The sequence below is a fragment of the Wasmannia auropunctata genome, unplaced genomic scaffold, assembly GCF_000956235.1.
Source record: "Wasmannia auropunctata unplaced genomic scaffold, wasmannia.A_1.0 LD336026.1, whole genome shotgun sequence".
NCBI classification, from domain to species: domain Eukaryota; kingdom Metazoa; phylum Arthropoda; class Insecta; order Hymenoptera; family Formicidae; genus Wasmannia; species Wasmannia auropunctata.
This window is the reverse complement of record NW_012026864.1, coordinates 2,137,571-2,153,166: the sequence shown is the minus strand read 5'-3', so window position 1 is coordinate 2,153,166 and position 15,596 is coordinate 2,137,571. Positions and strand designations below refer to the sequence as shown.

At 40.4% G+C, this 15,596-nt stretch overlaps 2 protein-coding genes across 6 annotated transcripts; one reads left to right on the top strand and one right to left on the bottom strand.

The window, feature by feature from the left end:
* Positions 1-2,410: 2,410 nt before the first annotated feature.
* LOC105452826 (ADP-ribosylation factor 6) lies at positions 2,411-7,606 on the top strand. 5 transcript variants are annotated; one of them, XM_011694285.1, is made up of 5 exons: positions 2,411-2,651; positions 4,414-4,528; positions 4,781-4,884; positions 4,993-5,191; positions 5,363-7,606. In XM_011694285.1, exons 2-5 carry the CDS (start codon positions 4,447-4,449, stop codon positions 5,503-5,505), a joined length of 528 nt encoding a protein of 175 aa, XP_011692587.1. In that variant the 5' UTR covers positions 2,411-2,651; positions 4,414-4,446; the 3' UTR covers positions 5,506-7,606. The 5 variants fall into 5 exon arrangements, with proteins under 5 accessions (XP_011692587.1, XP_011692586.1, XP_011692589.1 ...); XM_011694284.1 differs by having other exon boundaries at positions 4,409-4,528; XM_011694287.1 differs by lacking the exon at positions 2,411-2,651 and adding an exon at positions 3,400-3,422.
* Positions 7,607-9,780: 2,174 nt separating this feature from the next.
* LOC105452825 (coiled-coil domain-containing protein 132) lies at positions 9,781-14,906 on the bottom strand. The gene is made up of 9 exons (XM_011694281.1): positions 14,268-14,906; positions 13,184-13,699; positions 12,375-13,051; positions 11,908-12,283; positions 11,532-11,825; positions 10,959-11,432; positions 10,747-10,868; positions 10,459-10,648; positions 9,781-10,363 (listed from the first exon to the last, which is right to left on the bottom strand). The coding sequence occupies exons 1-9, from the start codon at positions 14,325-14,327 to the stop codon at positions 10,253-10,255; spliced, it is 2,820 nt and encodes a 939-aa protein (XP_011692583.1). The 5' UTR covers positions 14,328-14,906; the 3' UTR covers positions 9,781-10,252.
* Positions 14,907-15,596: the final 690 nt, after the last annotated feature.

Sequence of the window (15,596 nt, the reverse complement as noted above, 5' to 3'; positions counted from 1 at the left end):
CTTCCGACCGTGTCTCGGCGCGTTTTTTTTTTTCGATACTCCTTCGCGCACACAGCGAATATCCACGTCGTATATCCATGCACGACCGGCCCGAGAGACGTCCCCGCAATCCCAGTCCACGGTGTCGCGGCCGCCGCGGATATTGCGACCATCGCGGCGCCACGATTAACATACGATTATCATAAATTCTAATCGGAAAGCGCCGTGAAATTTAAATATCAAACGGCGCGTGATGTTTACCGAGACCGGGGAAAGGTGCCGGCTTTTTCTCGCCGCGTCGCGCCGCGCCGCGCGAGAGGAGAGCCGGGCCGCCTTATCGTATTTGCATTAACGACCATCCGGCGTGAATTAATGGCTGATTATGCGGCATTCCTGAATGCATTTACCAGCCGCGTGCGCGCCCGTAACACGCTCGCACACGCTATTCATTTAAATAGCGGCAAAAGTAGTAGCGTTTTCTCTCCGTTCAGGTGGCATGTAGTAACGGCGGGGTACGTACACTATACGCGTCTAATTTAAGTCCGCGCGCGCGCGCGACGTGGTGTGCCCGCGTATTCTTACGTATATATATAAGCGTACATGCGTAAAACCCACATGCCGCCTCCGTCGCCGCCGATCCGGACGTTTTACGGCCGTGCACGCACGTCGTTAAACGACGGGAATGTTGGCGCCGTCGCATGACTCCGCGCTCGCGATCGCGCTCGCGCGCGAGCGGAGGTGGCACATAGCACACCGCCAGCCCCGAGGAATATAATGCAGCGCGAGCAGTCTGCGGCGCGCGAAAGATCGGCCACGTCCCAATCTGGAGTAACAAGGAGAGCGAGAAGCATCCCCATCTCCGACCCGCCCGCGCCGCGCTGCGCCTCGTTTCGCGTCAGATAAAACGAGGTGTCGGCGCCCACGCCGTATCGCGCCACGTAGAAATTCTCCGCGAGAAATTATACGACGAACTTTTTGAACGTCGTCGTCGTCGTCGTCGAACGGACGCGAAAAAGCCTTCATCGCGCCATCGCCCGCAGTTTTATATCGTTTATGGCATCGCCGAGATGACACGCGAAATCCATTTGCGAATTTCGAAGACCCGATCGCGCGAGCGAGCCCATATCTTCGCTACAGGCCATGTCAGACTACAGTATGCAATGTGCAATGGAGAGTTGAGGATTTTGAATTGAGGATTAAAATTAGATTTTATCAGACACTTAATTTTAATTTTAATTCATTTCGTTCTAATTGACTGAATCGTTCTAATCCCTATAATTTGCATTCCTCAATCTCTGATAGTCAGCTGATCACACACGCTGGATTTAACGCGAGGAATTTGCGGTAAAATCTCAACGAATACAGAATCGGCAGAATTCATGTTTGCGAAAAGAAAATTGATAACCGGTGGGGGGAGGGCTATCAATAACGCGGTTTCTCTTCGCAAACGTGAATTCTGTCGATTCAAGGAGGGGGGGGGGGAGGAGCCGAGAGGAAATTTTTCTCGCAATTTTCAATTTTTTCTCAAAACAATCGGGTTCGATACTTTGTACAAAATTGTTTTCCGCGGCGAATTTCACGAATTTCAGGAAATTTCGCTTACTCCCACTTTTGTTTTTCTACGCACGTACGTGCGGGAATCGAAATAGCTCACGAAGATGTTTTCAAGTTGTCGAGAGGCAGTGCGATAGCATGTATGTTGTTTTTCTAACAATAACGACTCTCGAAGAAAAGGATATAATAGATCTGTAGGTTTAGTCGTGCGCTTTCTAAATTTCGCTTGTTATCTATATTTTTTTCAAACCCTCAATTATCCATACATACATAATATATACATATACACTCTCGTTTCCTCTCTGATCTACATTTCCGACGACTAGATAAATCTATATGTAAATACATACGTACACTGTCAATTAGTAACAGACTATCTATTCTCTCTGTTTTCAAAGCAAAAGGTTTACAAAAGTTAACCTTCGTGCTTTAGTCGCGCTTTCTACATTTCGCGTCTTTCTTTCCCTTTTTTCCCTTCGAGTGCCATTCATAAATTATACTTACGTCAAACGTATAGTAGGCGCATGTGTAGAACTTTCATATTCAAGATTCCCGAATGTCCTAAAAAATCGCGCGAAGAAAAACAACGAGAAGAACCAAGCGAATCCCCAATATCTCCTTCCTCGCTAACCTTCAATCAATGATCGTGCGTAGCGTACTGCATAAAATTTATCGAACACTCTGCATTACCTGTACACTCGTTACACTCCCGCGGTGCGAAAAGTGCCGAGGGGACGAACAGTTCTGCATTATCCCCGCTGGTGGTGGCCTAGTTTCGCGGATCGCCGCGCGATGGCGCGACGTGTCGCTCGAACATCCGTAGCTACGCCCGCGCGGCGCGCGCCCGCGCCGTCGCCATGTCCTCCCATCCATCTCTCTCCTCTCTTCTAATCCCACGTCGCGTGCATGCCGTGTCCCGTGATTTACGGAGGGACGTGACGATGACAATGCCGATGACATCGTGCCTGGCGACGATGAATTAACGCTTTCGCGCGAGCGCACGAGCGACGATCGGCGAGATCCGACCGGCAGAGAGCTATGCGCGGCATAACTGTGATGTGTCCGTGTGTAGCAACATTAACGGTCAGACATTCGCTCCACTCTGCAGATGTTTCTCGGTAAGTTGCTCCGCGCTCCCGTTCTCTCGTCCTTCCCTCTTCCCCCTTCCCGCCGTTCCCTTTCTGCCCCACCCCTCCTCGTGACCGCATGCCTCCGCCGCGCTCGAACCCGCGGCCGCCCGCGACTCGCCGCGAACGAGAGTTACTTGTACATACGTGTTTCGGCGAAACGTCAACGCGGGAACGTCAACGTCGAAATAAAATAACGTCGCGAAGCGATCGATAGCACGCGAAACGTCCGTCGCGCGGTAGAGCGAGAATTCTCTCTCTCTCTCTTCGTTCCTTCGCTTTTTCTCCTTTATTACAAACTGTCTGTCCCTTTCAGAGAACCCGATATCGCGATCCCGACATTTCCGACGTGTCGTCGAGCGAATTAGCGCAGCCCGATAAAAAGTTCGTCCCCGTCTCGTCGCCCACACACGAACACGCCTTTCCGTTTCGCGCGGCGCAGCGCGGCGCGGCAGGGCGAGCCGTTCGTTTCTCTCTGCACTCTCTGCACCCTCCCCGGCTCTCGGCTCTCCACGGGCTGGAATATGTGCGCGCGTCGTTCCGTTAGGTATGTTTCAGCTGCGCTTGTTACACTCTCCTGCATTCAAAATAAATTTTTAAATAAGCTTCCTCTCGCATTCTGAGAGAGATTCACGCGCTACCTACATTTCTTCCCCTTTCCTCTTCCTCTTCTCGCAGCCCGCGATTGCACACCCGTGTCATTTTATATGCCAAAGGCGAATCGGGAATGCGATTGAGATGCGCGCGAGCCAAATTAAAAAGGCAGGTATTGTACCACACGAGCGACGTGATCTGGTTTCCATTATAATTCAAATACAGATCACGGATGCTGAATAAAATAATAAGCGTACAAAAGGTCAAATCGATATTATTTTACGAAAGTTACCGAGAAATAAAATTTCTACGTTAAAAAAAAATAGGTATATATATATACACACACACACATCTAAAAATATTTCACATTATCTATTTTATCATCAAGTTTTTACTCGGATATTTTTTTTCCAAGTTTATACCGTTGCTATATCGAAAGCGGGATAAAATGTGAGGGGGTGCGAGCGAGAGACGATCTATTTTGAATGCAGAAGGTGTAGTTAAGACGAGCAAACGCAACAAATCCGTACCGAGGATTACACCCCGTGCCGTGCGGCGGTGGCGGCGGCGGCGGCGGCGGTAGCCGATGATGTTCGCGCACGCAGATAGGTTAGGGGAAGTGTTGGCCGCTGCCTCGTCTCTGTTTATCCGCGCTACCGAGGTCGCGTCCCGCCCGTAGATCGTCCCCCAGCGCCCGCCCGACCGCGATGAGAGATTCGTAGCGGAGGTTTCAGACGTTGAGGTAACCGTTCTCGACCGTCGCCGGCGCCGTCGACAGCGCGGAACAAGAGGCGTGGAATTTCAAACGTGGGCTTTAAAACGTTCGTTCTCCACGTCGATTTCCGTCCGAGCTTGACACGGTTACGGGGCTAGCCTCGGCTTTTTTTTTCCTCTCCCTCCTCTCTACGCGGACGGTTACCGTTGGTTCTCGCGCGTCCGCGAGCTCCGAACCTCGATATCGAGCTGGAAAACGCGCGTTTTGGGGTTAAATATATCCGACATATACATTCCGTTTATTATGGTTCCGCTAACGACGGACGATATCCGAGGTCCGCGGTGACAGAGAATGGCGCGAGACGAATGCTAGAGATAATGTTCGGCGGACTGTTTGTTTCGGCGAACCGTTGATTAATTAAATTGTGCACTTTGTGAAGCACAGGTGAAGCCGGGTGCCTAGAACACAGCTGGCAAAATGGGCAAGTTGTTGTCAAAGATCTTTGGCAACAAGGAGATGCGTATTCTCATGTTGGGACTGGATGCGGCAGGAAAAACCAGTATCCTTTGCGACGCTGTAATTTGCGAGTCTTACGTGTTCTGTAATCGTACATACATCTATTAATTCCGTGTGTTCGTTTTACTTATGCAATTGTTTTTTTTCTCTGTCAATTAAGTTACATAATTTGACTGTACGTGTAATTGTAATTGACATAGTTTTGTTATGTGTTATGTAATGTGTACAAGGTGTGTCTCAGCTCTTTCAATTCTTTTCTGTAAAGACATTTCCTTAACTATAAATTTTACATCAGCAATATTGTATAAACTTAAACTAGGACAGTCTGTGACAACTATACCAACTGTAGGATTCAATGTAGAAACAGTTACCTATAAGAATGTTAAATTTAATGTGTGGGTAAGTATATCAAGCTCTCCCACACGGGAAAGCCTGTAAAGAGAAGAAATTATCCCTACCTATTAATCGTCCGCTCTTAATCGAACTGAATGTTTCTCTGTTATTTAGGATGTAGGTGGCCAAGATAAAATACGTCCGTTATGGCGTCACTACTACACAGGGACGCAAGGACTTATTTTTGTAGTAGACTGTGCGGATCGGGATAGAATCGACGAAGCCCGCCAAGAACTTCATCGAATCATAAACGATAGGGAAATGCGTGATGCGATAATTTTAATCTTTGCTAATAAACAAGATCTTCCGGATGGTAAGTGACATTTACGTTTTTTTTTTCTTACATTACGATATTTATATTTTTCGTTAGTGTAATTTTTAGTGAATAGTAATGACGCAGTGTATATATGTGCTACAGATATAATCTTTACATGGCTTAGCACAATATACGAATTTTCGCCCGTTCGCTTTTTTGTTTCTCTAGCAATGAAACCGCACGAAATACAAGAGAAACTGGGATTAACTAGGATACGAGATAGAAATTGGTACGTTCAGCCATCTTGTGCCACAACGGGAGACGGGCTTTACGAGGGCCTTACGTGGTTAACCAGTAATCATAAATTATGAGCAAATATTTATTTTTCACAAATTAGCTATATATACAGAGAATATACGTTTGCTTTGTATTTCTTATTTTAATTTATCATGTGGAGGCTCCGTCAAGACGAACAAACTGACAAATGATACGGTTTGACGACATCTTTTTTACGAGTAACGTTATCACAGGTGCAAAAATGGGGTGGGGGGGGGATGAGGAAAAACAATATGAAGACAACTATTAATGGTGTGTTCCAATAATATCGATACTAGGTGAATAGTAATTTATTGTAAACGAGGTACCAAGGGGCGTGACCTTTGTTATACTAGCTATTTATCCCCATTTCACGGAAATAATTACCGAATAGAGTTTAAAACGCTAGCGGGTTTAATACCGCTCTCTGTACATGTAACATATTCACACAAGTGTACTGTTTCATGAGACACATACGTTGTACAAGTTAATGGGAGAAAAAAGGAAGAGAGACAAAAAAAATTACGAGAATCTAGTTATGATATTAAGAGGTTCACGGATTCACAAGAATTAGTATACTGTATAACTTACCTTTGCAGGATCATATCTAATGTCTATGTAACTGTTACTTGAGCGGAGTTGCGTTTCTCTCTCTCTCTCTCTCTATCTCACTCTAACTCTCTCGTGCGAGAAAGTACCTCAAGATTTTAACGAAACGCAGCTAGATTTTTAACTTCGCAATATCTTGTTGTCAAAGTGCTATCTAATGTGTATTATAATGATATTCGTATACATATAGCCCGTGAGTATAACACGTGAATAAATTTAAAAGATCTACATTGAGGCTTTATATAGTAACAGCAAGACTATTCCGTTAATTAACATCCTTGCTATGTAGAGTTCCGTGCTGAAAAATTGCTTGTATTTCTTTTTATAACTTCGTCTTCCAACTCGCATCTCTGGTATTTCTTTCAATCAATTCCCATCTTTTTCTGTCATCTCGATCACGGGATACGATAATTTTAAAGTATCATCAGATTATTGCTATAATTACGCACAAGTTCGCAGAATATAGGAAGCAATGCAATAAGGAGTTATCGGTTTACTGATATTGTGAGCTCAAAAACCAAAACAAAAAAAAGAGGGAGAAAAGGAAATAATGTTACAAGGAACGTAACAGCATTGAATCTGCCAATATTTTTTACTGTTTAAGTGAGTATCGGATAATAAAGCATACTAGTATTAGGTCGCAACGATCGGATCGTTAAGATCAACGTTTTAAAACGGATGAGATATAAATGTTTTCGTGATCGTTTAATTTCTCATAGCATAATCCATAGAGTAAGGACTAGTAAGGATATACATTTCGAGATTCATAACTAATTTACGCAGTTTGCAAGTGTTCAAAAAATGTTTGTGCAGTGTTCAAAAAATGTTTGTGTTCGATTATCGAATCAAATTGAGTTACGAGTAAATAACAAGTGATGATTACATATATACCTTTTGTAATTTCGTGAAATGCATTGACACCTTGTTTACATTCCATGGTACACTAGCGAAGTAGACAAGTTAGACGAAACGTTTTTAGTTATATACGAGCAATCTTCTACGTGGATTATAACAAGAAAGAGATTTTTTCCAGATGTAAGTTTGTATAACTTCCTCAGCATCCGTACCATTAATGTTAAGTAATCTCACTTACTGAGATGTGTTCGATGAAGTCGAACGTCGTATTGTCTGTATAAAAAAAATCACAATCAGGCTTTGGAAATACGGAGCTGTGTTTTTCCAGAGAAAACGTTAGACATGTTATTTTAGCAACTCTCTATGGCCACGTATTTGTACGACCTCGTGAACGTAATCTCTACATTTTTTTAATAATGTTTCAAATGGCGGTACCATTATTGTGCACTATCTCTAATCATTAAAAAAAATATGTATATACATACATATATGTATATGTATATGCATGTATATATAAAATTGTGTTGCGTTTTACCATCAGCTTTAGCAGAAGCCATTTTTCTCATTATTCAATGTGATGTTATGATGTTAATTGACGAAGTTTTATGTATATAAATATGTTTGATCTATTCCAACTAACTGTCGAGCGTCTTATGTGTTCCATATATCCAGACTAATTAACGAAAAAAAAAATACAAAATGATAATAACGAATTATATATATATACACACACGAAGAGGTTTCTCGAGGACTAATAGAAAATATTGTTCGATGGCGGTTTTTTATAAAAAGAAAAAAATGCACAGGCAAGGAAAAGAGTCGCTCCAAAAAGACAATATAAGTTTTGGAAGCAACATAAATTCTAAATTTTTTTTTCATACGTACAATATATATGATATTATTAGTTATTAAATAAATTTAGTTTATTAAATTAATAAACTCTACTTCTCAACTTGAAATATAATAAGTCAGAGCTAATTCAGAATTATCGATCGTTGTGCTTCACTAATATCCAAAGCCTGAACGTAGTTCAAGAATTTTATAGCATTAAAGAAAAAAATCTATTATTAGTTTGTAGAGATCATTACTGTAATTTTGTTACGGCGAATTATATCCAGTAGCAACTTAATAAATTCGTGTCTAGAGTTCAGAGGTAAACAACTGGAAAGGCCAATAAAAAAAAAAGAATTACAAATCTCGGACTCTGAAATATACGTAGTTTCTAAACTCAGTTCGGTGAAGAAAATAGTTTTTGTTATGATATTACGTTGCACTGTTCTCTTGCAGAAGAGAAGATATTCGTAGATGTTTAGATGTGTTATTTGCTACAATTTTTAGACAATTTGATATTATCAATGTTACATAGAAAACCCTAAAATTTATTGCTCTCGGGAGATGCGCTGGAGATTTTTTACGCAAGATAAAAAAAACCATACAGTGTCATCCCTTTATTTATACATACATATTATATATACGCATCTTTTCGATTAGAAGAAAAAATATCCAGTGATTTGCCATTTAGAAAATTAACGATATTTGATAAGTACGACATCTTAACAGGGGCCATACAAGAAAAAAAAGTTTAAGGCTCATTAAAGCGCTTCGGAATATAAGGAATAATTATTACACGCGAATCGACGCTGTCAGCTTACACATGGATCGACGCTATCAGCCAGAGAATTCCTAATGCACCACGATATTGTGAATAGAATATTTCCGAGAACGAAATATATCTGCCTTAGTAGGAAAGGAAGGACTTAGCGCAATAAAGGAGAAAAATCAATACTCGTGTTAATTTACATATTTGCTATTTATTCCTATTGTTTGAATAGTCTATAGTGTGTTACGCTCTTAATTATATTGCCCTCGAATGTTGTATTATAAAACTATTTACACGTAATTATTCGAATAAATTCTAATTAATGCTTTAGGAAATCTTCATTAAATCAACGAGCAATCTGTTATTCTTCGGCGTAGGGGAAGAGCGAATTGTTCACAAAGAATCTCGGGCATTATAAGATAATTTCGGTTAGGAGAGCATATTTACTGGTGCAACAGGAGCTTTTTGGTTCATGGTGTGTTTATGGGATATAAATATATATAATAAATGCAATATATAAATATAATAGCAATTTTTACGAAATCGAAAATCGACGAAGCTAGAAAGTATATATGTACTTGTATATTAATATCATTTGTATAATAAAAATTTCTTTAAATTGTGCATTCTGTGGTATATATGCATATGTACCATGCAATGAATACACGCAACCAATTTCTCGTTTATGATAATAATTTGTGGGTACAGAAGCACTGAAAATATTTTAGTTTATTTTTTTTTTATTAGTATTTTAATATACATTATTCCCAATTTACATAAGACTGAATCAACAGTAAAGTAAAATAAATAACATAGTTAAAATTTAGTGTTGAGAAGTCATGGTTTCACTATTTCGACAATCAATATAATTACTTTTGTAAAACGAGTCGTCAATCATATCTTTCATATTTCATTTTAGCTTCGAAAACTTATTATTAAATTGAAATTTAATAATATAATTTAAAAAAAAAAAAAAAATGTCACATTTAATGTGTGCTCTACGTTTTTACAAAAATAAAGTTATATAAAATAGAATTCTTACAGTATGTATATTTTAAAATATCGATTTTTTTATGACTATATAGTCATATTGAAAAAAAAATTTCTTTTCTCTTTCTTAAATTAACGCCACAGTGCATACAGATCATACATATACATATAAGTTTTCATTGCAAAAATCAATGGCAATATTTCGAGTTCTCAGTTACCACGGTATCGTATGTTTTTAATACTGCAGTTCACTTGCAAATTCGACGGTTCATAAATGAGATTCGTATAATCGTGCATTTTCGAGAGATAAGTATCTTGGTATATTAAAAATAAGCTAAAGTTCCATTTCGTAGCAATTCGCGTATGGTCTAACTGTATAGACTCTAAAATACTATTGTATATGTTAAAACATTTGTAATATATACATTAGAGCTACAGTTAGTACATTGTAAAAGCGTTCTTAGAACTACGAGATTCATATACAGAATACTTCACAAATATATTATGACTTGCTTGGTTCGTGTGAGAGATCTCTCTTCCCTCCCCTCTCTCTTTCTCGGAGATTCGAATTTCATAAAATAGTTTAAACACGAATATATCTGATATCAGTTTTGTAACGTACTTAAAAAATTGTTCTACTGTACAGTTAACAACATGATTATCATACCCCCTGTTTCTTGCTCGACAAATTCTCAAATATTTCCTATTTCGATACAATCTTGTACGGACTTGTAGTGAATGGTTGGATGCTATCTGCTGGGCCGCTGCTCCTCCACGAGCGCTATCAATCGCTGCCGCGTCTTCTTATTATTTTGACACGTCGCCGAAATCAGGCCGACTAAATGTTTAACTGAATACTCCTGCAAGACCATATTTTATATGCTAGTGTTTGTCGGTAAAGAATTAAAAAAAAAATTGCCAATATATTTATAATACTGCAAACGTGTATAGGTACCTTGTGCTCCTTAATCCATTCTTCGAAGCTATTTTCAGGAAGGTAGTACGCCTTGATGTACAACTCAACGTACTCCCTATGCGGCATAGGTCTCAACGACGTCACTTTCTCGAACTTCGACTTTAGCTGCGTGAAATCGAGCTGCATCAGAGCTCTACCGCCATTCGAACACTTTTTAGCATTGGAAAATCTGGGGCGACAAAAAAAAATTACGTTTCTGTTAGCTGGCGTTAATTCTTTTAGAATATAAGTACTCTTAGATAGATATATCCATTAAGTTTTCCGTACCCTTCCACTAAGGTGTGTGTAATTAAGTGGGCCACATTTTCCCACACCGCATTACATATATCCGCATTCAAAGGTATGTACGTTCCAATAGTGTTAAGTCTCTCATTCAAAGTGCACGTTTCCTACAAAAAAAAAAATTTTTTTTTAAATGTCAAACAATAGTTTCGATATCATGGCTGACAAAATTTCGTTTAACAAATAGCGACACATACTTCGAGTAGTGCATCGATGTAATTACTATGTTGAGACATGACGTCCGTCACCTCCCAATTGACTTTGTTCATTAAATTCAAAATATTTGCAACGTCAAACGCTTGCGACGTCACCGCCATGTAGACTGGCTTTCTCAAGTCTGCGACGGACGCGATGGTTTGCATGTAAAACTGATGTAAGAATCCTCTCTGAGGACTGCTGGCGATCAGATGCTCTAAATAAGGCCTTAAGCCTTCGTACTGTTGTCCTAAAAATATCAGAGACTCGACAGCTACAATACGTTCCGTTAATCCGTGAAGTTTCTCGGGCTGCGACAAATTCACAATGGATGAAAGCTGTGGTTGCCTTACTTTATCGTAATTCGCATTGCCATTCTCTTCCATTGTATCGTTCTCTGAGATAATCAGAGTCTCTCTAATTCGCGCTAAGGACAATTTCAATTTCGGACTGTACAACGAGTCGCTGTTGATTTGCTGAAAGAATGAAGAACCGGTACTCTCTGAATCGCGTTCCAGCCGCGCGGGCATATAATTAAGAATCGTAAAATAATTTAAGAATAAACGTGAACTTACGAGATCCGACGTAAAGAATAAGTGTACTGTGTAGAAGCATAGCTCGAAAAATTGTATCATGCTCTGTATGACAGTGACCGCGATTGATCGTAAAAGCTTCGACATCTGTAGATACTTGCCGCACACCCTCAGTACGCTTAACGTCGTGTTTGTGACCATAGGCCCCATAGACTGTTTGAGCTTGCACTTCTTTTTATTAACTTTCGTATGATCCAGCTCGTCGACGTATTCGTGCTTCAATTCATCGGGAATATCCTCGTCGGATTCGTCCGAAAAGTACGCGGGTTGATCAAGCTAAATAACAAAACAAAAAAAAACCGTAAAAGATCAATGATATCGGCAGCGTTAAATTGTGTCAGTTTAATGATTTTCCTACATCATTGTTTATTAAAATATCCTCATCCATGGTGTCATCCAAACCCACTGTGAACGGCGACAAACCGCCCTCGAGATACTTCTGCATGTCGACTCCCGTAGAATTATCGCTGTCGCTTAAGGTCGAGCTGTCTAGGCTATTCCACGCTTTACAGTTATTGAGCGAAGGTTTCAGACTACGAAACTCCAGTAATTGTGTAGCCACAAAATCGGACTTGACAGGACACAATTCCCAGCCGTCGTTCTCCAGAAACATTTTCAATTCGTCCAAGCGAGACGCGTGATAATGAGAAAAGTAAGATAGGGACTGCTGCTTTATGGACTTCTGCAAGTTCTCCGATTTGAAACTACAGAGGTCCTCCCCAATTTCCATCAACCTATAATTAACAGACAGTTTAACGGACGGTTCGTTTATTTCGCACCAACTGATACAATTGATATCGTTACGTACGATCAACATTTACTTACCTGTTAACTATACCCAATACCTGGACAAACTGTTCGAACTTGGTACTTGTCAGATCTGTGTTCGTCAGGTATATCGAGATCTTCCCTTCCACTTCGTGCCACGCTCGGACCATGCTGTGCTCCAATTTTTGCTTGACGTACTCCTTGCTCAGTGTCGCCTCTAAATCCTTAACGTCGGACTTACCCTCGGCCTCCTGCGCGTTATGCCAATTTACAATTAAGTGATGCGAATTCAGTATTGTCCACAGTGATTTGCATAATTCCGTGAGGCAGGCTATACACTTCTCACGGGGCACGGCCTGGCACTGTTGCTCGTATTGTCTCTTCACCTCACCCCCCGCGTAGCTGTGGATAACGGCGTCCGCCGTGTTGTGAATGGCAACGACGAAATACATGTGCAACTGATCCATGGCAGACTGAGTCTTTCCCAGCAACGCGTACGCTTCCTGAATGGACGAGTACACCGCGACGTCGAATTCGGTGCACATTTTAGAGAGCGTATTGTCTAAGGTACTTTCCGCTTGAATCAAGATATTCTGCAGATTCGCGTTCAGCTCGGCGATGCAGTGGAAATGCTTGTAGGTTTGAGCGGCGATCTGGCACTCCAGAAGAAGCGATATGGCCCCAGGATAATTCCCCTCGTTTAGAAGCTCCTGCAGACGATCCCCGGTGCATTGCTGCACAATAATTTACAATGTAAAAAAAATCTTTAATTCGTTTTACGAGAGATATGAAGTTCAAATTTAGCCTCTTACGAAGCATAGATTGTCATTTTAAGGACAAGCGTAAAATACAATAAATTGACTTACCAGGGTCTTTATAGTGTTTAAACTATTTAACAGCTCCTGGGTTACTTGCCGCCTCTGATAGTTAGCCAGTATACCTAGACTCGCCTTGGTAAATTGTTTCTCAGCCAATTGCAGATCCGCCCTTCCCATCTTACATATGTCCACGACGTCCTGCAGTTGGTCCTGCAGCAGCAGAATTTTGTCGAACTCCGCTTTACAAGCACTCTGCTTTTGCAAAATGAGCTGCAGCACTTTCTTGGAGACAACTTGATGTTGCTGCTTGAGCTTCTTGTAGCACTTCTCAATCTCCTTCGAGTGCAATATTGTTGGCAGTTTTGTTAATTCGTAGCGCGACGAATCGAAACTATCGTCGGTATTGAAGTAAACATCTTCGATGGAGTCTAACACATCTTGATCGGGTATGGGCTCGCTCTCTGTCGACTGATCGGCCTCGGAACAAAGGTCTTCGCATTTTTGCAGATCGGGTGGATTGAGCAGATCTGGATTCAAGCCCATAAGCGGCACTTTAGTTGCATTCTAAAAAAAAAAAAGATAAGCAATCTCATTTATTTCGCAATAACACAGTTTTTAAATCAAGCGTTGTTTTCTTTAATTTCAGCTAATATTCATGTAATATTAATATAGATCCGAATGGACTTTTTTTTTCAAATATGTACAACCGAATTATGTGGACATTGTAAATATGCACATATAAAAATTGTACATTTAGATATATAATTCAACGTACGTATTAAATATAAATGAATTAAAATTTATATATTTATTAAATTATATGTATTGTGACATAAATAACTGTTAAGAGAGACGTAATATAAGTGATATCAAGATGCTGGGTTCTCAAAATTGCTGTTTTATCGATGACGGTTCTCGTGAAAATCAATTACGAAAATAAGAAGGACAAGAAGTAACGCGGTCTGATTTGACGTTTCGTTCTTGACAGCGAAATGTCAAATTCGACTGGGTGCACATCGACTTTCCGAGTCGTTACATAACCTAAGTTCCTGGACAGCGCAGCAAACGAAGCCGCGCTTGTACGTTCGCCAGTTACGATATTCGCTCGGAGTAGTCGTGGAGACGGGCTTGCCTGCTTGTTAATGAGGTCGAAAAATTTCATCTTCAAATCCTCCATGATGTCGGACTGCATCGCGATCGTCAGGCCAGACGCATTCTCGTCTGTTTACGCGACTGTAATCGGCCTGGCTGAGCTGGTTGCGCCCTGCGTTACCGTGACATTTTCAAGAAGCAGGGAGCGACATAATAAATCTCGACCGAGCATCGACGGTCCCCCCTTCTCCTCCCCCCTCCCCTTCACGATTCTCTAATCGCGGATTTCGATTCGAATCCGAGGGAAGAGAGGAAGAAGAGAATTGCCCCGATTGCCCGTCCACATGCGTGGAAAGAGAAAAGAAGCGACAGCGACAACACCGAGAGGTTGCCAATTCCCTTTGAAGTTGGCCTGCAAAGTTGCGCGTCGATACCCGCGGCACACGACGAGAACTTAAAGTTTTCGCGATATGTACGTTCAGGTATACGCACAAAGTTTCGTAACGAGAAGAGCCTCCGATAAAATCTCTGTGAGTTCTCCCTTCTTGGATTACAATTTTTATAATAGAAATAGAGAGAAGGAAAAGAATCTTACGTAACCCAATTCTTGATCGCATTTAAATGTAAGAGACACGTATGCAAAGCGTATATAGACGCACTGATAATATATTCGTGTTGCGCAATGAAGATTACTTAAGGAGGCAGATGGTAAAAATAAAGTGGCGAGATCGTAGTTCATTATAATTACATGCGATATCTATATAGGGTGTCTTTAGGAGATCATTATATTTTCATTCATATACTTATCAAATAAAATGCACGTATAATGTAATGTATAAGTAAGATAACGATTAGAAATAATTTGTTTTACTTTTCGAAACAGATAGATATTGTTTTTTATTGCGTATTCTAGGTTAGTTTCTCTGAAACGCTAAAATATACGTATAATTAGTACAGGTATACAGCATGAATTAAGTATTACTACACTGAGAAAAAAAAGTTGAAACAATTAAATGCGTTTTATATTGACAGTTTTTCTTTGGTTTAATTATATATGTTTTTGAATTAAACATATACATCAATAACATTTGATATTTTTGTGAATTAACAAGCATTTTATGTTGAATTAACAAATATTTGTTTGACAGCCCGTGATCGCCAAATATAGTTGAATCAAGAAATATTCATTTGATTTTACTTTTTTTTTTCAGTGTACGTAAAGAAACCAATATTTCAATAATAAGAGAGAATTAAGAGATGATAAAAGAAGAAGGGATCAGTTTATACTCATTGTCAGACCAACAATTCATAAACGAAAATAAAGATCGGAGCGTGAGTTGAGTGTAAAAAAAAATATGAATGACAAAAG

What these genes read in the sequence shown, in the direction of transcription:
- LOC105452825 (XM_011694281.1), bottom strand. Translation starts at nt 14,327, where the DNA reads ATGCAGTCCGACATCATGGAGGATTTGAAGATGAAATTTTTCGACCTC. An exon ending in TAAACACTATAAAGACCCTG is followed by an intron (nt 13,052 to 13,183) that starts GTAAGTCAATTT and finishes ATTATTGTGCAG; the next exon opens with CAATGCACCGGGGATCGTCT. An exon ending in ATATTTTAATAAACAATGAT is followed by an intron (nt 11,826 to 11,907) that starts GTAGGAAAATCA and finishes TTTGTTATTTAG; the next exon opens with CTTGATCAACCCGCGTACTT.
- LOC105452826 (XM_011694285.1), top strand. Translation starts at nt 4,447, where the DNA reads ATGGGCAAGTTGTTGTCAAAGATCTTTGGCAACAAGGAGATGCGTATT. An exon ending in GGATGCGGCAGGAAAAACCA is followed by an intron (nt 4,529 to 4,780) that starts GTATCCTTTGCG and finishes ATTTTACATCAG; the next exon opens with CAATATTGTATAAACTTAAA. An exon ending in TAAACAAGATCTTCCGGATG is followed by an intron (nt 5,192 to 5,362) that starts GTAAGTGACATT and finishes TTGTTTCTCTAG; the next exon opens with CAATGAAACCGCACGAAATA.